The following is a 22,621-nucleotide window of genomic DNA, read 5'->3' on the forward strand; positions in this document are numbered from 1 at the left end:
TGAATGGAACTGTGCAGGAATGTGACACCGTAAGGCACACAAGTGCTGAAAGTGCAGTAATTTCCATTACCATCCAATTGAGAAGCAGACTGATGCTGATGGTGGTGCAGATGAGGATGAGGGCTTTGCCCCCCTGCTTTTATAAAAAATGCCATCCATATTCATGTGGAAATGGAGTCGGTGACAGGAGTGCATGTTGAATCAGAATACAGCTTTACAAAGGCTGAACTTAATCATGGCGCTTGTTTCATATTATCATCCAGAGACGGACTTCTAGGAAAGAGGGTCAAGCCTGTAGGCATATTTGTTTATCTCTTCTTTTCACACAAACTCCCAAGGTCTTCTTATGGTGATCAGATATTGTGTAAGATTGGTTTTGTGTGTATGCGTTTGTTTGTACTGTATGACCTATATAGAGGGATTTCTAGACAGATTTCACTCTTCTTATTCGGATATTCTTTACAATAATATGATCAGAGTAGTTATTGTAATGATATGGATGCAAGTCCTGCAGGCGTTGCGATTTTATATGGATACTTGGCTAAATGTGGCTTTCTCAGAAATGATGGATAGATTGTAGGAAGAGTCAGCTTTGCAGGAAGTACCGTACTATTTTTGTTTCTGCTGGAAAAGAGGCATGAGCGTAACAACGGCGACAGTTTCATATGCTCCCCAGGGCTCGGCACGTTGTGCTCGCTCTATTTTTACACCTCGAGATAGAAATGTAGCTAAAGAAAGGAAAGGATCATCACTTTGACAAGTGTTGATCTGTGTGAAATTGTCTTTGGGAGATAAATATAGCTGTGTTTCTAAGAGGAGAGTGGGAATCAGATCATGCTGCTGTGTCTATGAGAGGGCAAGCTCTGCCTGGAGAAGTGAATGAATGGAAGAGCTTGGCCTTCAGAAGAGCCTCTGGTTTGCCAGTGTGTCTTACATTTGTGTCGCTTAACTTAAAGGTCCCGAACAGTCATTTTGAAAAGTACTTTTTCTCAAATGGCTAACTACTGGGAAGTTTGAAAAGCCTGGCTGAGTGGGCGGGGAGCTTATATTCAGGAGCTCGCCTTGACTGACCAGTCATTGAAACGAATATGTCAAAAGCAACTTGGATGCAGTGTCGCAGTAAAATCATCTCAAGCAAATTTGGTGATACACAAAGCAACTCAAACAACGTTGAAATTGTATCAATTATATCACATATTTCATACATCTCTAGGTTAGTATTTATCTTGTGATGTGGTTCACAGCAGCACTGACGGATGTGTTGACTTGACAGCTGCGTCTGAGTTTTGGACCTCCCCCCATTTGTTCCAGGCTGGCTGAAGACCTAGCTAGCCAGTAACTAGCTAATACCAGACACAGATGAAAGGGGAAACATATAAGTATCTTTGCCATAGATGAATAGGGTACACTTTTTTTTATTGTATTTGCTGACACCATACAGTCACATTTTTGGCACCAGAAGAGTAGCTATATAAACTACGCTACTCTGCAAACACTTCTTCTCCGATGTTGGTTACAAGACAGTACTTATTTAAATTAGGTAAGAGAATATCATGCTGTATTAAAATGAGAGTTAAGGTGATGTCACATTGTCCCCTTTATAATGAATCCAAGTGGTTGACATGGGGGAGGGGACCAGTAACTTTATGATCAAACTTTCAATCTATGTACAAGCAAGTCAGTTTTCATACTTGGGTCATCATACTTTGATCTGGTTTCCTTAAAATATCATCCAATTTCTTGAAAAACATGTTTTTTACTGTTCATAACCTTTGTCTTTTATCCATGTTGTTTTTAAGTTGGATTTTTCAACTAGTTCTCATTTTCATAAAATTTCCAGCCACTGAAAATGTCACTATTGTCTAAATGTGTGTGTGTGTGTGTGTGTGTGTATATATATATATATATATATATATATATATATATATATATATATATATATATATATATATATATATATATATATATATATTTTTTTTTACAACACTTGACAGTCACAGTAGATCTACTGTCTGGGTATTAACAGAGTGAATGCATCACTAGACTCACAGTAAAGATGGGGTATCAACTCTTGTTAATCATAAAAACATGGTAGTAGAATAAACATGGGTAATGAAACCCCTGTTGTCTTTTTTTTAAAGCTTTTTGTTCTCTCAGATTGTGAAAGTTTCTCCAAACTTGTTTCAGGTTAATTCCAAGTTCCGCTACCCATTCTACCATGAGATGTGCTGGTATGTCCTGGAGAGGTACGTGCACTGCCTGACCAAGCGCTCCCATCTCACTCCGGAGTTCCGCAGAGAGCCTCTGCTAATCGGTGAGTGAGCCCAGCTAATGCCGCTATTTAACCAATACCCAGAGTGTGTCTATGAATACTGGTTCTATCCTGAGAACTCTTATGGGGAGACTTGCCTTGCACTCTTGTTGTAATTACCACTCACAAGTGGGTAATGCTTTGGAAAGAGCCAATGATATAACTCATCTGCTTAATCAGTTAGTTTGCCTTCTCACATAAATGATAGCATGATGAAAGTGACTGAAATTATCATCTGACCGGAATGGTTACACATGGAGCATAGCAGATTGGTCCCCTCGTCTTCTCTCATCCTTGTCTTCCTCAGACTTGGAAACTAAGCTGAGCACAGAGAGCCCCTCCTCTGACTCCCGGAGTCAGGACATGGACGAGGAGGACTCCTGCGAGACGCAGCAGGGACGAGATGAACAGGGTGACAGGTCAGCATTTGATGATCCCTGCTCTCCTGATAACAGGAAGGGTAAATCCAGCGGCCTTCGACATCTCAAAGCTGCCTTGTCCAATGATTCTGAGGACAGCTGCATCCCCACCTCCACCCAGCCTCCAGAGTTCCCCAAAAACCCCTTTGGCTCGCCAGTCTCAGAGTCTCCGAGTAAATGGACTCATCTGACTGAGTTTGAACTGAAGGGCCTCAAGGCCCTTGTGGAGAAACTGGAAGCCCTCCCTGAAAATAAGAAGGGTGTTCCAGATGGCATCAAGGACCCCCAGGCCCTGCTGGAGGACATGAAGGTATGTGTCTCATCCAGCTTAGTTCTCATGTATTTTTTTGTCTTGTGTATATATCTGGATGAGCCATTACAAAACACAGGAACATACTTTACTCTTCTACCCGTTTCCCAGGTTGTCTTGAAGGAACATGAAGATGATGACCCCAAAATGGCTGCCACTGGAGTACCTGTGGTGTTCTGGCCTAAGAAGTCTGCCAAGGTGAGAATGCATGTTTGTTTCCTCAGAATTGTTATTCATTTTTCATCTGATATCCTGCCGATCCTCATTCTCTCTGTCTTGGACCAGTGAAGTAGGGAGCATGTCCTAGGGGAGAGTGGGGTAAGTTGAGCCACCATTGTTTATTGGAAACCATACAGAAAATTAACCATTTGACCAAATATTTAGAAAGAGGTCATCATTTCATGAAGTCTGTGAAGGAAGAAATCACCTGGGGAAAAGTAGTAACAAGTTAGGTCCAAAAATTAGATTTTCACCAAGTCAAATTAATTTGTTAGAGGTTTCATGATGCTTCCATCTAAACCAAGGTAGATCATTTTTAATAATGTTCTATACATCAGTTGGAGTCTCTCTAAGCTTCAATATGAGGTCCTAAACCTAGTATGAAAGTGCATCCTTTTTTTTAACCTCGGGTGTCGTTGAGCCAATGGCAAGTTGAAGTGTTTTCTTCTCAGGTGTAATGCTGGGATATGAGGTAACAGCAAGGCCTGGCCTATGTTAAAGTACAAAGTGTTTGTTAGGTGTTAAGCGCTGTTAAAATATACTTACAATTATTAAAAGACAAGAAAGTTATTGTGATTGTATGGAATTATATTTGGGATATAAAGATGGTTTTGAAAAGGTAGTGGAAATATTTAGAGATGCACCGATATTACATTTTTGCCCGATACCGATATCCGATATTTTCCTTACCCCCCAAAAAACTAAACCGATATAAAAAAAATTGTGGCCTTTTAAGCATTCTAGTACAGTTAGAGTTAACACACACATGGACCGAGCGGTCTAAGGCACTGCAAGAGGCTTCACTACAGACCCTGGTTCGAATCCTGGCTGTATCACATCCGGCCGTGATTGGTAGTCCCATAGGGCGGCGCACAATTAGCCAAGCGTCGTCCAAGTTTGGGCGGGGTAGGCCGTCATTGTAAATAAGAATTTGTTCTTAACTGACTTACCTAGTTAAATATAGGTTACACACACACTAGCTATATATAGCTAGGTGTCATCATCTAAAATAACCCTAATTTATAAGACAGTTCTTATTTGATTAATGGTGGTCTGACCCATCTATGTGAAGCTAACCAGAATAAGGATTTGCCACAATAGTGGACTTTGCAGTTAGCCTTCAAAATAAAAGTATGTCATTAATAGTGATGTAAATGAATACAAATAGTACAATGCCATACTTTTATTTTGAAGGCTAACCGCAAGGTCCACTATTGTGGCAAACCCTTATTGTGGCTAGCTTCACATAGATGGGTTCGACCACCATTAATGTGAAGCTAGCCACAATAAGGATTTGCCACAATAGTGGACTTTGCGGTTAGCCTTCAAAATAAAAGTCAGTTCGAGCCTCACTAGCCAGATGACGCTATCTGGCTGCTTATAACGTTAGCTTTGGGCAACAGGGTTAAGTAGCTGGCTAGCTATTTATTTTCATGAACTGAAGTTCAATTTCAATAGGCAAACAAGTGGTAACCTAGCTAATACACTCACAAGGATTCCTAAATCATTGCTAAGAATAATGAAAATGACTGCAGTTTTTACTGGTCATTGTTTTCAGGCTGGTTGTATTGGTGCTAGCTAGGTACAAAGCTAAAGCTAGCTACCCCAGAAGTTGCGGTTGAAAAATTATGCTTTATTACCAACGCGGTATTGTAAACACATCATTCGTGGCTGGTGTTTGCTTGTTTGCAGACTTTTTTGTACAGCTTTGACAGTGCTTCTGTATCTATTTTGACACGCATAGACCCAAATGGCGTTCCATAGTATGTATGTATGTATGTATGTATGTCGTGAAGCTAATAGCAGTGTAGCTATTACTGTGCAACTCCGGTAGGGCAACATCTGAAAAATAGCGCACTTGGTAGTGTGTACCGGTGCTCGACCAGTCGGCGAAAGCCAACATCATCCAAGAGAACGGTTGATTTTCAAGGGCAATGAATCCCATTATCTTGGCTTTAATCGATTTCGCCTTTGAGTTGTCTCGCTGAAATTTTCTTACTCTTTTAAATGACTACTCGACTTGTCTGCTCAATTCACACAGCAGACATTGTGTGCTAGGTTAGGAATGCTGTGTTGCACGTGTAGCGCAAAATTTTACGTGGCGTCATTATGTCATGTCTTATATAGGTATGCACGTCAGCTTTGACATCGGGACCGATTTTGGCATTTTTAGCTAATATCGTCCAATTCCGATATGTTCACCGATATATCGTGTATCCCTAGTAATATTTCATTCAGTACAGACATTTGAAAGTGGCAAATTACCCAGGGTAAGTTGTGCCAAGAGAGCATTTTTTAGGACAAGCTATGTTTTCAAAACTAATGTTGACATGAATTCTGATTATTTCCAGGGATACACAACATCCGGAAACATATGCAGATATCTTTGTTAGAAAGAATACTATATTTCTTTGACGAAGTGATGCTGAATGTAAAATATGGCTCAACTTACCCTTCTCCCCTATTTCTGGTGCTTGTGTGTGTGTGTCACACTCTCACTTCATTGTCTCCTTCCCTAGAGCAGAGGCTATACTTATTTCCATAATTTTGACTTAGTGGGCTGCAGGGTTGCCTATCGAGGAAGACAATGAGATTCTCTATTTGTTGCTCTTCATCTTCATGTCACAGCTGGGTCTCCTCATCAGTGTTTGTTGGATAATTAACACTGTTTTGAAGTGTTCTTGTTTACCAAGCAAGAGCTTTGCGCTAAATGATAAATGGTTTCCTTTCAGTCCGTCACTCGGTATAACATACTATGGGGAGTCAACTATTTTGTATTATTATTATTTTTTCATCTTTATTTAACTAGGCTAGTTAGCTAAGAACCAGTTCTTATTTACAAACCCGGACGACGCTGGGACAATTGTGTGCCGCCATATGGGACAATCACGGCCGGATGTGATACAGCATGGATTCGAACCAGGGACTGTAGTGACACCTCTTGCACTGAGATGCAGTGCCTTAGATGTGGCGCAGCGGTCTATCAATCCTGCTCACCTGAAGCAAACTGAAATCACGCCCAACGGGCCAATAGATGGCGCATCCATTTCCTTAATTCTTCGCTCTTCAGGTTGCCTGAAGGAAGAACGTGTCACGCAATTTGTAAACTTTTCAAGCACACGAAGGCTACGAGATTCGCTTCCGAATTAGGTGTGTGTTAGTGGGGAGAGAGTACTCGTCCCCCTAGATGTTGCAAGTTTTGGGCCTGGGGCCTTGGTATGGCTTTTGTGTTTGCTAAAAGCTAACTACTTTCTGCTCTGCTTGTGTAGCCAGTTCTTCTTTGCTTGAGTAAGATTGTTATGCTGGTGAATGAGGACCCAAAAGCGACGTAATAGTAACAGAGTCTTTATTCCAGTAATAAACAAATAATGATTCTCCTGGATATTATCAATGGTCAATCCAAAACAGGAACTGAAATCCTCTCGTCAATAGAGAGGAACGACTGGAGACGCGACCACAGACTGGAGGTCGCTTCAGGAAGGCACTGGCCGTAGCTGACATAGACACCTGCTCACACGCAGCATCTGAAGAAGGCAAAGAACACGACAGGGCGGAACAAGGACACAGGAACAGCAAACATCAAACAAGAATCCGACAAGGACAGAAGCGGAAAACAGAGGGAGAAATAGGGACTCTAATCAGAGGGCAAAATAGGGGACAGGTGTGAAAGAGTAAATGAGGTCGTTAGGAGAATGAGAAACAGCTGGGAGCAGGAACGGAACGATAGAGAGAGAGAAAGAGGGAAAGAACCTAATAAGACCAGCAGAGGGAAGCACAGGGACAAGACATGATGAAAGACAAAACATGACAGTACCCCCCCACTCACCGAGCGCCTCCTGGCGCACTCGAGGAGGAACCCTGGCGGCAACGAAGGAAATCATCAATCAACGAACGGTCCAGCACGTCCCGAGATGGAACCCAACTTAGTAAAGAACCTGGCTCCCTGCAAAATCTCGAAGGCCGACGACATAAGGGGAAGCGGATAACGATTCTTAACCGTTATGTCATTCAGCCCTCGATAATCCACGCAGGGGCGCAGAGTACCGTCCTTCTTCTTAACAAAGAAAAATCCCGCTCCGGCGGGAGAGGAAGAAGGCACCACGGTACCGGCGTTGAGAGAAACAGACAGATAATCCTCGAGAGCCTTACGTTCGGGAGCCGACAGAGAGTATAGTCTACCCCGAGGGGGAGTGGTCCCCGGAAGGAGATCAATACAACAATCATACGACCGGTGAGGAGGAAGGGAGCTGGCTCTGGACCGACTGAAGACCGTGCGCAGATCATGATATTCCTCCGGCACTCCTGTCAAATCACCAGGTTCCTCCTGAGTAGAGGGGACAGAAGACACAGGAGGGATAGCAGACATTAAACACTTCACATGACAAGAAACGTTCCAGGATAGGATAGAATTACTAGACCAATCAATAGAAGGATTATGACATACTAGCCAGGGATGACCCAAAACAACAGGTGTAAAAGGTGAACGAAAAATCAAAAAGGAAATGGTCTCACTGTGGTTACCAGATACTGTGAGGGTTAAAGGTAGTGTCTCACATCTGATACTGGGGAGAAGACTACCATCTAAGGCGAACATGGGCGTGGGCTTCCCTAACTGTCTGAGAGGAATGTCATGTTTCCGAGCCCATGCTTCGTCCATAAAACAACCCTCAGCCCCAGAGTCTATCAAGGCACTGCAGGAAGCAGCTGAACCGGTCCAGCGTAGATGGACCGACAAGGTAGTACAGGATCTTGATGGAGAGACAGGAGTAGTAGCGCTCACCAGTAGCCCTCCGCTTACTGATGAGCTCTGGCTTTTACTGGACATGACATGACAAAATGTCCCGCAGAACCGCAATAGAGGCAAAGGCGGTTGGTGATTCTCCGTTCCCTCTCCTTAGTCGAGATGCGAATACCTCCCAGCTGCATGGGCTCAGTCTCTGAGCCGGTGGGAGGAGATGGTTGAGATGCGGAGAGGGGAAACACCGTTAACGCGAGCTCTCTTCCACGAGCTCGGTGACGAAGATCTACCCGTCGTTCTATGCGGATGGCGAGTGCAATCAAAGAGTCCACGCTGGAAGGAACCTCCCGAGAGAGAATCTCATCCTTAACCTCAGCGTGAAGTCCCTCCAGAAAACGAGCGAGCAACGCCGGCTCGTTCCAGTCACTGGAGGCAGCAAGAGTGCGAAACTCTATAGAGTAATCCGTTATGGATCGATCACCTTGACATAGGGAAGCCAGGGCCCTGGAAGCCTCCTTCCCAAAAACTGAACGATCAAAAACCCGTATCATCTCCTCTTTAAAGTTCTGATAATCGTTAGAACACTCAGCCCTTGCCTCCCAGATAGCTGTGCCCCACTCCCGAGCCCGACCAGTAAGGAGTGATATGACGTAAGCGATCCGAGCTCTCTCTCTTGAGTACGTGTTGGGCTGGAGAGAGAACACAATATCACACTGGGTGAGAAAGGAGCGACACTCAGTGGGCTGCCCAGAGTAACATGGTGGGTTATTAACCCTAGGTTCCGGAGACTCGGAAGACCAGGAAGTAGCTGGTGGCACGAGATGAAGACTCTGAAACTGTCCAGAGAGATCGGAAACCTGAGCGGCCAGGGTCTCAACGGCATGACGAGCAGCAAACAATTCCTGCTCGTGTCTGCCGAGCATTGCTCCCTGGAACTCGACGGCAGTGTTGAGAGAATCCATAGTCGCTGGGTCCATCTTGGTCGGATTCTTCTGTTAAGCTGGTGAATGAGGACCCAAAAGCGACGTAATAGTAACAGAGTCTTTATTCCAGTAATAAACAAATAATGATTCTCCTGGATATTATCAATGGTCAATCCAAAACAGGAACTGAAATCCTCTCGTCAATAGAGAGGAACGACTGGAGACGCGACCACAGACTGGAGGTCGCTTCAGGAAGGCACTGGCCGTAGCTGACATAGACACCTGCTCACACGCAGCATCTGAAGAAGGCAAAGAACACGACAGGGCGGAACAAGGACACAGGAACAGCAAACATCAAACAAGAATCCGACAAGGACAGAAGCGGAAAACAGAGGGAGAAATAGGGACTCTAATCAGAGGGCAAAATAGGGGACAGGTGTGAAAGAGTAAATGAGGTCGTTAGGAGAATGAGAAACAGCTGGGAGCAGGAACGGAACGATAGAGAGAGAGAAAGAGGGAAAGAACCTAATAAGACCAGCAGAGGGAAGCACAGGGACAAGACATGATGAAAGACAAAACATGACAAAGATGGCCAGTGGTGAGAGGAAGTTCAAAAAGGCTAACTAGTTGGGTTTGAACCTCCGACCATGCTGTAGAGCACGTGGTTTCACAATGAAAATTAAAGATACTCATCACTGAACAATGATGTGACATCATTTAACGGAAGTTTTCTGACGGTTGCTTTTTTGCTTGTGTACCATTATTGCTGGCTAGACTACCCTAGACCTTACTTAGATCAAATCAAAATAAAATAAAATGTATTTATATAGCCCTTCGTACATCAGCGGATATCTCAAAGTGCTGTATAGAAACCCAGCCTAAAACCCCTAACAGCAAGCAATGCAGGTGTAGAAGCACGGTGGCTAGGAAAAACTCTCTAGAAAGGCCAAAACCTAGGAAGAAACCTAGAGGAACCAGGCTATGAGGGGTGGCCAGTCCTATTCTGGCTGTGCCGGGTGGAGATTATAACAGAACATGGCCAAGATGTTCAAATGTTCATAAATGACCAGCATGGTCAAATAATAATAATCACAGTAGTTGTCGAGGGTGCAGCACCTCAGGAGTAAATTTAGATGGCAGACGTGTTATGATTAGTCTGTCAGTATTTGTTCAGGCTTGTGATTGCATTGCAGATGGAAACTTATAGCGCCCAGTTCAGGGTTTATGCAGATAGAACTTCACAGATATACTGTATGAAGAACCATCTGAAGCTTTGTTATATGTAACTAACTCATTTGACAATGTCAACCTTGTAGTCCCAAGGTCACGATTTGTAGTTGAACAAGTCATTGCATGTGTAGATTATTATATATATTTTTTTACTTGAATTGAAAAAACTTTTCATGCTCTTAGGATGCATGACTTGGACTGTGTGTCCATAGTATGACGTGATTGTGTGTCCCATAGTATGTTATACAGAGTCACCGACTGAAAGGTAACGTACAGTTATGATTATAATTACTGTTCCCTGAAAGAGGGAACAAGGTATATAACATGTTTGGCCCCACGCCGTCAGGGGTTTTGGGCTCGCTGAAGAGCGGTACTGAATTGAGAAAATGGATGCAAGCCCCGGTATTATAGCCAGGAAGGCTGTGTGTGATTTCAGCTTGATTCAGGTGAATAGGATCGGTCGTTGACTCTTCATGGTATGTTGTACCTTGTTCCCTCCTTTAGGGAACATTAGTTATATTCATAACTGTACATTATGGATGACCTAGGCATACTGACCAGCTTGACAAAAAGTCTGATTTATCCTTTTGTAGCAGGTCCAAAAATGCTAAATTGTGTCACTGTATCTGTGCCTTTTGTAAAAAGAAATATATTTATGTAGTTCTGTCCTTGAGCTGTTCTGTATTATGTCATGTTTTGTGTGGACCCCAGGAAGAGTAGCTGCTGTGTTTGCAACAGCTAATGGGGATCCTAATAAAATACCAAATAACACATTTCCACTGCTGTGTTAAGACAGAATGGGGAAGGAATGGCAGCATAATAGAACATGGTCTGTGTGGAGCCCTTTGATCTTCTCTAACTTCCTGTATTGCATGTTAAGTTCCAAGCTACTGGAAATACAGTAGATGCCATAGCAGAGCCATCAAATCCAGATCCACCGATACAGCGGGCAGGGAGGAAAGCAACAGACTAGATCAATCACTCACAGAGCAGTGTGATTGAGACACAATAGCAGATCTCTGCATTGTGCTAGAATTTTGAGAATAGAAATCTGTGGTCTACTGCTCCTCCTGTCTGTCGGTCCCTTTAAATGCCAGCTGGTGGTTCTGTGTGAACCTTTGGTGATTAAACCGCATCTGTCTCTCTATTGGCTGGACTGGTCTGGTTTTCCTTCCCAGTGATCCTGCTCATGAATATCCCCCAATTGGTTTTGCATTCTCTCTCCTGACTGGAAGAAGTGGGGCTCCCTTGCACATATTCAAATACATTATCTGCATATGGTCTTCCAATTGGCTGCACTGTCTTCCTGTACTCCCTCCCAGACCTAGCTTTTCCCTACTCATGAGCTAGCCTGCTCTGTGGTGCAGGGCTGTGTGCCTTGCCTTTGCTGGTGATTGTGGAGCAGGAGGGAGGGCCGTGGGGTAGACAGCAGTAGGAGGAGGAGGCTTTAGGCTGGGGCTGCCTTCAGCCATGTCAGTTTGCTGTGAGCTGGTCGGGGTATGAAAACCGGCCATGGCCATGTCGCTGAGCGCTGACGATGAGGATTACGACTCAGAGGCTGAGCAGGTTGGTTAGCGCACTGAACCCAACCCCTCGGGACAAAGCAAAGGAGAGGAATGTGTATGTGTGTGAGGCACGGTGAATTGAGCTGAGCTTTGGTAGATGTTGTGTGGAACTAGAGCCACCTAAAGAGATGCTGTATCTCCTTTCTCTTGTTTCTTTTCTCCCCTGTACTTTTCATTGACGGGTTGTGTGTGTACCTGGTGCAGGAAGAAGGCACTGAGTGTTCAGACAGCAGTGTTAGTCCTCAGGGCAGCTACTGGTTGTTCCAGAACAGGGAAGAAAAACGAGATAAACAACAAGAATGTTGTGTGTGTGATCAGACAGAAAGATGCAGATTAGAGATGAATATTTAAATGGTTCGTATGAGCTTGTGTAAGCATGTATGAACAGGGAAGAGTAAATCAGATGCATTTGAATAGATTTACTGTGCCTGCGATTGTGTATGGTAATGAGAGAAAATTAAGTTCATGTGTATCGTATGAATTGGGTTTGGCACCGCCTGCAAATTGTGCATGTAAACAGTGAGGGAGATATTGTGTTTGTGTACAGGCTCTTCAGCCACACAGTCATATCCCTGACTGCATTCCACACCCCCTTCCAATTATACACAGACTGGGTTGTGATGTCATTGGATACAGTTGAATTCTTTTCCATCCTTCCACAGATGAGATGGCGGAAGATATCCCCCCCCCCCCGTTATTGCTGTAGATATTAACACAACCAGTTTGTATGTGGTGTTCCTGTTTGACAGGGATGTGCAAGTTTGCAGATGTTCAATGTCAGATGAAAACATATCACCATTTCAAGGGTCTGGTTGCAAATGTTTTTACAGTGCTATGAGATATGGATAGATTGATCTGAGATAAATTACAAGAAGTTGTTCAGTCAGTCACTTGTGAATTCCTTGTCCTTTTTGAGTTTTTGTTGTATCAAGAGCAAGTTTCATAGGCTTGTAAATCCCCCAGAAGATTACAATACAAGTGTCAGTGTAGTCAATGTTTGGATAGCAGTTGGCAACAAGCCTTTTTGATCCCCGTTAACATGAATATTCATGAAGTAGCCTAAAATAAATATGGTGACGTGATAACGATTCATCTTTTTCTGACCGTACCCCTGGGCGATCACAGTGCCTCAGGTTCTGAGAGCTCTGCATCTATTATTCCTCGCTCGCTTTTCCTCTTGAGGTTTTCCAGCAGTATTCTATCTAAGATCCAGACGTCTGTTTGTACTGTATGACTGGGAGTGCGTGGGAATGGCCTATGCACATTGAGTAGGTCCTCCTGTGCTTAGCTGTAGTGTAGTAGATTATTATGCTGTGGCATCTGCTTCTACTCCTCTGCTGAACCTCAGCTTTGCTGAGCTAAGGAATAAGCCTGCTTAGTAACGCTCATCTTCATACCTTACATAATATACGTCTGTGGTCTGGGAATGCATTACATAGTTTACAGATAACAAACCTGTTGTCAAACTACTAGGCATTAACGGCTTTGTTGCTGATGAGATGGAGAGGCTACACTTCGGATGTCATTGCATATCCTTGCAAGGAGATGGCATGCTCCCTATACAATCTCCATTGGAATATGATGAGGAACATCTGTCACTGAAAGTGATCCTAGCTTCCTGTGACCGTGATTATGGTAACTGAGACTCTCTTCCTCTATGTCGAGGGAGATTTAACCCCTTCTGTCACTGCTCTACAGGAATCTCATTGTGCGTTTCTCCCTTCAAGGGGTGTTACATCCAATCATGGTGGGAGACCAAGGTGATTATGGAGACAATGTGGAGGGCTGTCTGGAAAATCTTTTCTCATGTGAGGTCTGTGGTCCTTTGGCCTTCTGGCCTGAGGTATGATCTGACAGCGATAGAGCTACTCTTTTAAGGCAGGTTAACTTCAACATCACTAAATGATGTCAGGTAATCGGTTACATAAGGAAATCTGATGGATGATACGTCAGTGTCTTGTTGCTTGTGACGTACACTACATGACCAAAAGTATGTGGACACCTGCTCGTCGAACATCTCATTACAAAATCATGAGCATTAATAGGGAGTTGGTCCCACCACTTTGCTGCTATAACAGACTCCACTCTTCTGAGCTTTCTACTAGATGTTTGAACATTTATGCGGGGACTTACTTCCATTCAGCCACGAGCATTAGTGAGGTCGGGCACTGATGTTGGGCGATTAAACCCGGCTTGCAGTCTGCGTTCCAATTCACCCCAAAGGTGTTCGATGGGGTTGAGTTCAGGGCTCTGTGCAGGCCAGTCAAGTTCTTCCACACCGATCTTGACCTCGCTTTGTGCACGGGGGCATTGTCATTCTGAAACAGGAAAGGGATTTCCCCAAACTGTTGCCACAAAGTTGGAAGCACAGAATCATCTAAAATGTCATTGTATGCTGTAGAGTTAAGATTTCCCTTCACTGAAACTAAGGGGCCTAGCCCGAACCATGAAAAACAGCCCCAGACCATTATTCCTCTTCCACCAAACTTTACAGTTGGAACTGTACATTGGGGCAGGTAGTGTTCTCCTGGCATCGGCCAAACCCAGATGGTGAATCGTGATTCATCACTCCAGAGAACGTGTTTTTCCACTGCTCCAGACTCCAATGGCGGCGAGCTTTACATCACTCCAGCCGACGCTTGGCATGACACTTTGTGATCTTAGGCTTGTGTGCGACTGCTGAGCCATGGAAACCCATTTAATGAAGCTCCCGACGAACAGTTCTTGTGCTGATGTTTCTTCCAGAGGCAGTTTGGAACTTGGGAGTAAGTTTTGCAACCGAGGACAGACAATTTTTAGGTGCTTCAGCACTCAACAGTCCTGTTCTGTGAGCTTGTGTGGCCTACCACTTCGTGGCTGAGATGTTGTTTCTCCTAGACATTTCCACCTCACAATAACAGTACTTACAGTTGACCGGGACAGCTATAGCAGGGCTGACAAACTGACTTGTTGGAAAGCTGGCATCGTATGATGGTGCCACGTTGAAAGTCACTGAGCTCTTCAGTCCATTCTACTGCCAATGTTTGTCTATGAAGATTGAATGTCAGCGTGCTTGATTTGTATACATCTGTCAGCAACAGGTGTGGCTGAAATAGGGGTGTCCACATACTTTTGTGTACATATGGTGTTTGCCAAGGAGGTGACCGGTGACACAGGACAGGTCATGGAGCACTGTGCTGTACATGTCCATGCTTTGTTTAGTTTTAGCAGTTCCTTGGATCAGTCAGACCCCCAGTCTATAGTCCTAACAGAGTCCCTCGGATTCCACCACCGATTTAGATTTCCCCAAATATCCAAAATAATCCTCTCTGGCTGTTTCCTGGCTCTCTGATCACCCCAGCCTGGACACTCTGCTTAGTGTTCACTTGTTTGAGGATAAGTCTAGAACAAGGCAAGGATCTATCCTCGGACCCTGCTGTTTATTTATGTGTGCTGATCAAATCGCTGATTGATTGTGTTTTCTCTGTGGTAGCTGGGTTGCTTACTGAACTGATTTCTTTGTGTATGACAGTAAAACATTCTTCTGATGACTATAACATTTGTTGGCACGTTCAATTCTTGCACATTTTCTCGTAAAAAGTATATTTCAACACTGTCTGCTCAGGTAAATTTGCTGAACTGCTAAACTTGGACCCAATCAGAACTCCTGTACATACCCCTCGTGATGAAGGCAGCCGATAGCCTGCTTCTATGTAGGATGTAAACACATGCTCACGTGAAAACTGTGATAAAGAGGATCATCTAGCTAACCCCCAAAGACTGAAGTAAGATACATATCTGTTTTTGACTTTTGACCTGAATTCATTTTTCACTTTTTCAGCATCTCCTTTCAGGAAAGCAAACTTCCTTTCATTGAGGCACATGTTCAAGTCATTAGACACCCAGGGCTTGTCATTGGGAAATACTCTTAACAGTTTTTGTGTTAATGACGGTATACTCACAGAACTGGATGTGATGCTGTCTGTCAACTCATGGGGATCCCTGCACGAATCAAAGAACACCTCCCAGTCTGTGACGTCAAAGCCGTCCTTGAGCTCCTCCCTGCCCCCTTCTGTCTATACCTGAATGGATTTCTCTACAGGTTTTTCGTGTTTCACCTGCTGCCTGTATCTCGGGTGCGCTGCACACTGCCTTCTTTGTGTCATCTACATTGCCATAACAATGTAGTTGAGCGAGTTAAACAGGTGACGTACTGTTGCAGACTGGGGAACGTATTAAAATCCTCAAGCACAGTCAGGTCAGCCGATGGTGAAAGAGCAGCATTGAAACAGTCTGTGGTCCTGGCAACAGCTTCCTTATTGTTAAATCCAGGCACATAGACCAGAGTAATGGTAACCTGTCCAAACTCGCGGGGTAGATAGAATGGCCTGAATGATACAACGAGAATCTCAGTCTCTGGTGAACAATTGTTCAATGACATTACACTGCTTGGACAATCATTTCGCTACACTCGCATTAACATCTACTAATCATGTGTATGTGCCCAATAAAATGTGGTTTGTATTATCTATAAAGATGCATAGCCCCCCGGGCTATTGATTTATGTGTTGTTTTGTCTCGATCTGTTCTAATAACATTGTATCCATCTATGTTCACATCAATATTGTCCTGCTTGAGCCACGTTTCTATAAAGCTGATTTTAGATAACTTCTCCTAAAGGATTTAGCCGCTAACTCATCCAGGTTATTATGTAGTGACTGCACGTTTGACAGGGTGATCACCGGGGAGCGGGTGATGGCTTCCCTACCTGCGTAGTCTGTTGCTAATACCACCTCTTGAGCCTCGCTGCTGCCTCTTCTTCTTTACTTTTTGACAAGGCAAGGCTGCTTTCGAGCTTTATCTCGGAAAGGGAGCAGGAACTCACAGGAATAAATGATGATGGTTGATTTAGTGATTTACTCACTGACTGACTACAGTGGTTGCTCCACTAAAAGTTTTGTGATTATGCTGCTGGATTTAGAGGTAATTTGTTGTTTAGTACGGTACCCTGCATTACCACTTCATTGCTCCAGACCAGCGCAAGGGGGAGTTAGAGCACTGATTATGCTTTTGGGTCCTACTGTGTCTCTAACTGACAATGAATGGGCGACCATAAACCTACATAGAAACTATTAATTGTGCACGACTTCAGTTTTACTTACTAAAATTGTTACACTGAGTTTTTTTTTAATTAAATTTTGTTAGGATCATTTTGCTCTTACTGTAGTACTGTAGCCCACTCCTGACCGGTCACATTGTACAGTGCCTGAGTGGCGCAATTGTCTAAGACACTATATAGCAGTGCAAGCTATGTTGCTACAGATGCTGGTTCAATACCCGTGCCGGCCACGACTGGGAGATCCATGAGATGACTGAAGGTTTTTGGTTTCTCTCCCTGTAAAAACAGAAATAAATAGTTCTGAATAACAAACTGGCTTTATTTACAAATTAGTAACAATGTTTCACCCAATGGCCTTTTTCTTACTCATTTTATGTTATTTGAAAACAAAATAATCTCCAAAATATTGTTATTTTTTAAACAAAGCGATTATTATTCATTTAGAATTATATAAAAGCCCCTTGGATATTCTCACAGGTATATTATTAACCCTGTTATTAGCAGGACAATATATATTGGTCATGGCTCCCGAGTGGCGCACAATGGGATTGCCTTGCAGTTCTCCAGCTGTATCCACTGAATGCACACTAGGTTCAAGGCACGAGGGCAGGGGGCACGGGATGGGCCACAGAAGACAGACCTAGCTCATGGGGAAGGGGGGTGGACCCCCACCCCGCCACACTGGGTAGCACAGAGCAACACTTTAAGGGGCATTGCACTAATAATGGCGCTGACTAGGGAAACATTCCCGCTGTGCTTAGTGCCAGTCTGCACGTTCAAACTAAAACAATGTAACTAATAATGGCATCTTTATGCTTTCGCTAATAAAATGTATGATAAAAAATACTCTTTCAAAATGCCGATGTTTATTTAGTTATGGATCCATAACGAATTACTATGGAAATAAATATCACTGAATTACAGAAATATCCTCCAATCCTCTTTGGCGGAGAGTCGTTTCATAGTTTTCGATATACTGTAGCCCTACTGTAGGTGTAGATCTTATTTATTTAAAGAGCATATTGAAGTTAGAAGCAATTGCCTACAACTATTTTAGCACCGTTTAGCGCTGCTCTGAGACAAGCATGGGGACTGGTCTTGATAAATCAATGAGATTTTTATTTTCACTGAATCTCCGTTTGAGTATTGGTATACATGTTATGCTCTTAGTATAATCTTTATTTAACTAGGCAAGTCGGTTAAGAAATTCTTATTTACAAGGACAGCCGACTCCTTCCTCCCGGTCGGGGAATTGAACACTGGTCTCCCGCGTGCCCGCACGACACTGGGATTCTTTAGCTAAATAGCCCAGTACTGTAGCCTACTCCCGACTGTCTCATTGTACAGCGCCATATTTTCCGTTCCATCCTAATGGAAACCTAGAGTCTTTTTTAAATATTATTTTTATAGAAACGCCATAATATTAAGCAACATTTCTTAAAATCAGTCCCATATACTATGTTCTTACAAAAAAGGTTTTAAATTCTCTAGTACAGCCCCTATTGAAGGCTATCAAATGCTTCTCAAAGATGCCCTCTGGTGGTCAAACTAGCATTAACTAGCATTAATGGTACCAGTGGTTGGCACTAAAATAACGTGCCATAGAATTCTGCGGCACCATGCAAGCTGTGCCGCAGTACGCTGCAACTTTTAAAGGACGAACCACTGTACATACAACCTCCGGTAGTGATTGTAAAGTTTTTTGCATATCACAGCAATTGAGATTAAGAGGGTCACACATGCCACGTACATTCCACTTTCAAACTTGCGATGCAGTTGGACTTAGACAAAACAAAATTCAGCGATATCACTATAAACAAACCAACAATTGACGCAGGTGAGCTCAGGGCCTGGCAGCAGTGCATATGCTACACGTATAGCGTACCTTGCCATACAATCTTCTCTAAAAACAGCAGGGAGAAATGTTTACACTGCTCTGCAATAAGATGACCAGACTTTGATTTCTAATCCAGTTGAGTTATCAAATGTCAACAGCTGCCTAATTCTATTGTGGGCATGCATCGGAATATTTGATGCATTGGAATATAGACTATGCTATGGAGAATGATAGACTACGCTATGGAGAATGATAGACTACGCTATGGAGAATGATAGACTACGCTATGGAGAATGATAGACTACGCTATGGAGAATGATAGACTACGCTATGGAGAAGGATAGACTACGCTATGGAGAATGATAGACTACGCCATGGAGAATGATAGACTACGCTATGGAGAATGATAGACTACGCTATGGAGAATGATAGACTACACTATGGAGAAGGATAGACTACGCTATGGAGAATGATAGACTATGCTATGGAGAATGATAGACTACGCTATGGAGAAGGATAGTCTCCAGGATTATAGAAAAGGCAGTTGTGAAATTGTTTGAGTTTCAAATACTTAAATGTTGACAGTGCCAAATTCTTGCCAATTATTATTTTACTAACTATTACTGAGTATGAGGCATGTTTTCCATAATGTACGTTTCATGCATATACATTTATCACAACGTGGCCTTTTGGGTGTATATCGTGCCCCCCTCCCCCCTTCTCACACATCAGGTTTTATAACGGTCGTAAATACCTGGTAGAAACTGCCATGCAGTATTGAGGGAGAGAGTCTATGGAGAACAAAGAGCTTCTCTTTAGAAACTCCTAATCCCCAAAATGGGAGAATTAAATAGTATTTATATTTTTGAGAATGTGGGAATGGTCCGCAGACAGTTAAGGGACAGTTATGTCGAGTGTGTTTCGTTTGGTGATCTCATGAAGGACAGGAAACACACAACTATTTCTCTTAATGTGTACATTTCCCAGCTGTTAGGTTTACATCTGAAGGTTGTATAAGATGAATAAGTATAAGAATACTTTTGGAAAGATAACAATGTGATTTAGTCTTCTAAATAAGAATTGGTTGTTTTATGGTAACTTATGCACAGTCAGTAGCCATGCCCAGGTGGGCACAAATATGACAAGATGGCCCTCTTCTACCCAAGTATAAAAGCCCCCGTGAAGCAATTCACACCAGACCACCAAACCACGGTGTAAGCTAAGGTTGCAAATGGTAGAATTTCCAAGACTAGAAAACATGCAGCTGACGCTACATGTGAAATGGTTAAGAACTACAACTCTATAGGCCCCGGAGATCATACAGCGTGTAGCGTTGGCTACACGGCTGGAAATGGTTAAACTCTGAGACTATCGATCACTACAGCATAAGAGCAAATCCTAGGCGTAGAATTACTAGTCTGCAGCTGGAAATGAAGTCTAGTACAAGAATACCGACAACCGCGGAAGCATCTATTCTATGCAACGACCATCTGTATGCCTGACATATTCTTTACAACAGACACTATCCAGAGCCGCTGAGAAAGCGACAACTATGAAAGACATTGTGACTTCTGGGGAAGTTAATCAGAGACTCTCTGATGAACTGACTCTCCAGCAGACAGACCGGCGATTCCAACAGAGAAGACAACAACGACATTTGGACGTAAATATATACATACAAATTTTCTCGAATGAGCGGCCGTTCATGTGCAAAGGATTAGCATTTCAATGAATATAATTATCAACTGTATGTAGTGAATCCATTTTGTCTTTCCCGCTCTTTTATCTGTCCCCACCCCTTTCCATTGTCTACCAAGCCGTCAAACAGGTTTAGCCCACTAGAGACTTATCAATGCATTGTGTTAGTAACCAATATCAACTGTTTATGTATTTCTGTGATTATTTAGTTAGTAAATAAATAATTAAGCCAATTTGTAAATTGCTGATTCACCATTTAGGCTAGGGTTCGTGCAGATATCCAAGGGTTTGCGACGTTCAGTAATGAGAACATAGGTAATAATGATACATTAATAGAAGACTAATCGATAAGATATGAAAATATCTGAAGAGTCGATTCGGGAAAGAGAAACTATAAAATGTTTTCCCTTGGTGCCTCGACTTCCTAGTTAATTAAAGTTTACATGATTAGTTTAATCACATAATAATAATTACACAGAAAATGGATTTGATAATACAACAGTCTTCACATTAATGAATAGTCAGACACAACACATTTGAACAAAGATCACAATCAATTTGAGTGTTTCACCATGTATTGCGTACGGACAGAAATTGCAAAGGTGTCTCGGGTAGGGCTGTTACGTTGACCCTATTACTGCATTCACGAGTCATGACCGCAGTCAAATTCCACGTGACCGCTTAGTCACGGTAACTAGGCTTCGCCAAAACTGCTCTCTGATGCCTCTGACGGTCATTAGTAGCCTACCAAACTTGTTAATGGCCTGGTGCTCAGGGCACTATTGCCCTCAAATCACTCTGACATCAATGCAAATGCAATCGAAAATCTAATCAAACACTTCATGTTATCCCATTTCTATAGGCTATGCAATTACGTGAGAAAAGTGTTTTGATGGCCTCTATTAAAAAGAGGATCCCATAGGCTAGGCCTACTATATTTCTCAACTTTCCTAATATTAATCAAATATTTTCGCTTTACAACAGGAGTAGCCTACCTGGCTGCAATGAAAATGAACGGCGGGAAAAGCGTCCTCCATTCGCTATTAAAGTGCATACGAATTACATGTATTTATTGTTGTTTCTGCCCCTTTTCCGACAGGTACATGATAATGGTCCATTCTAAATCTAAACTAATTTCACACATATATTATTTAGTATATGTAAAGATGAGAGTAAATTGAGAATAATCTGATTGGTGACAATATTATCACTTGAATGATATATTTTATTAGGCAAGAAACAGCGCATTTCTTTGTGTGCGACTTTTTCCAATCATAGTCGCACACATCATGTAGCCTAGCCCGTAGGCCTGTGTTTTGATGAGGTTTGTATCACAACTAAAGTGGCCAAGTGACTCCAAACGTAGCCTATAGTCTAGGCCTAAGACCCCTGGAACACGGTTGGAAAGCACATAGAGCCTAGTGAAACATGTTCTTATAAGCCGAGTCATTGCGCAATCGCATGTGAAAACAGATTTTTGACTGGCCACCATTCAAAAGAGGATCCCAGCTTTCTTGTGCTGCTATATTTATTGCTAAATTCTTAAAATGAAGCACGTTAATCTGCATTCCAACCGGTGTAGCCTACCAGGCATAAATAGGCGCGGTGCATGAGTTTCAAGTTTGGGGGAAGCAAATTTTCACCATAAATGCACCTTTTATAATGAAGCATTCCATTCCATGTATCATCGCATTTGCAGACTTGTGTAAGATAGCCTACTATTTTGCAATGTGATGAGTAGATTGGATAGTCATAATTTAGGCTAATAATGTAACTCAATCACTGTTTGCAAAAAAGACCGTTCAATGCATGGCTGAGCGTTCAATGCATGGCTGAGCGTTCAATGCATGGCTGAGCATGTAGAGTAGGCCTGGGCTATATCAGATAAGTTTCTTCTTCCTGCTGCAGGAATAAATTATTGTCCAAAAACAAACGTTTAAGTAACACTGACCCAACATTGATAAATAGTGAATATGTGCAGTGCGCGCTCACAAGGGATATTGCCTATGCTCTCCACTATTCGCTCAATTAAGTTGATCATTTTGATAACTAAAAGACCTATTAGTCTTCTTTCTTCCCTGCAATAACCATTTGCTTTCCAAACTGTTTTCCCGCGATTTGTATTTGACAATTTTGAAATATGCCTGGCTTGGTCTCTAGCCTACTTTTCAGACAGTCGCAACACAACAATAATAATTTCCTTACGACTGTAGGAAATGCGATTTAAAAGAATACACAACCACATTTAAAAGATAATGATCCTCTGTGGTCAA

At 42.8% G+C, this 22,621-nt stretch overlaps 1 protein-coding gene across 1 annotated transcript in view; it reads left to right on the plus strand.

Moving 5' to 3' along the window:
* The window catches only part of LOC120025936 (lysine-specific demethylase 2B-like), a 56,280-nt gene that overhangs the window by 19,563 nt on the left and 14,096 nt on the right, over positions 1-22,621 (plus strand). The window contains exons 10-12 of the mRNA XM_038970665.1: positions 2,188-2,314; positions 2,619-3,040; positions 3,152-3,238. Of these exons, the coding sequence (XP_038826593.1) occupies positions 2,188-2,314; positions 2,619-3,040; positions 3,152-3,238 (636 nt within the window). The remainder of the gene's footprint in view (positions 1-2,187; positions 2,315-2,618; positions 3,041-3,151; positions 3,239-22,621) is intronic.

This window comes from Salvelinus namaycush, chromosome 31 (genome assembly GCF_016432855.1).
Source record: "Salvelinus namaycush isolate Seneca chromosome 31, SaNama_1.0, whole genome shotgun sequence".
Classification (NCBI taxonomy): Eukaryota; Metazoa; Chordata; class Actinopteri; order Salmoniformes; family Salmonidae; genus Salvelinus; species Salvelinus namaycush.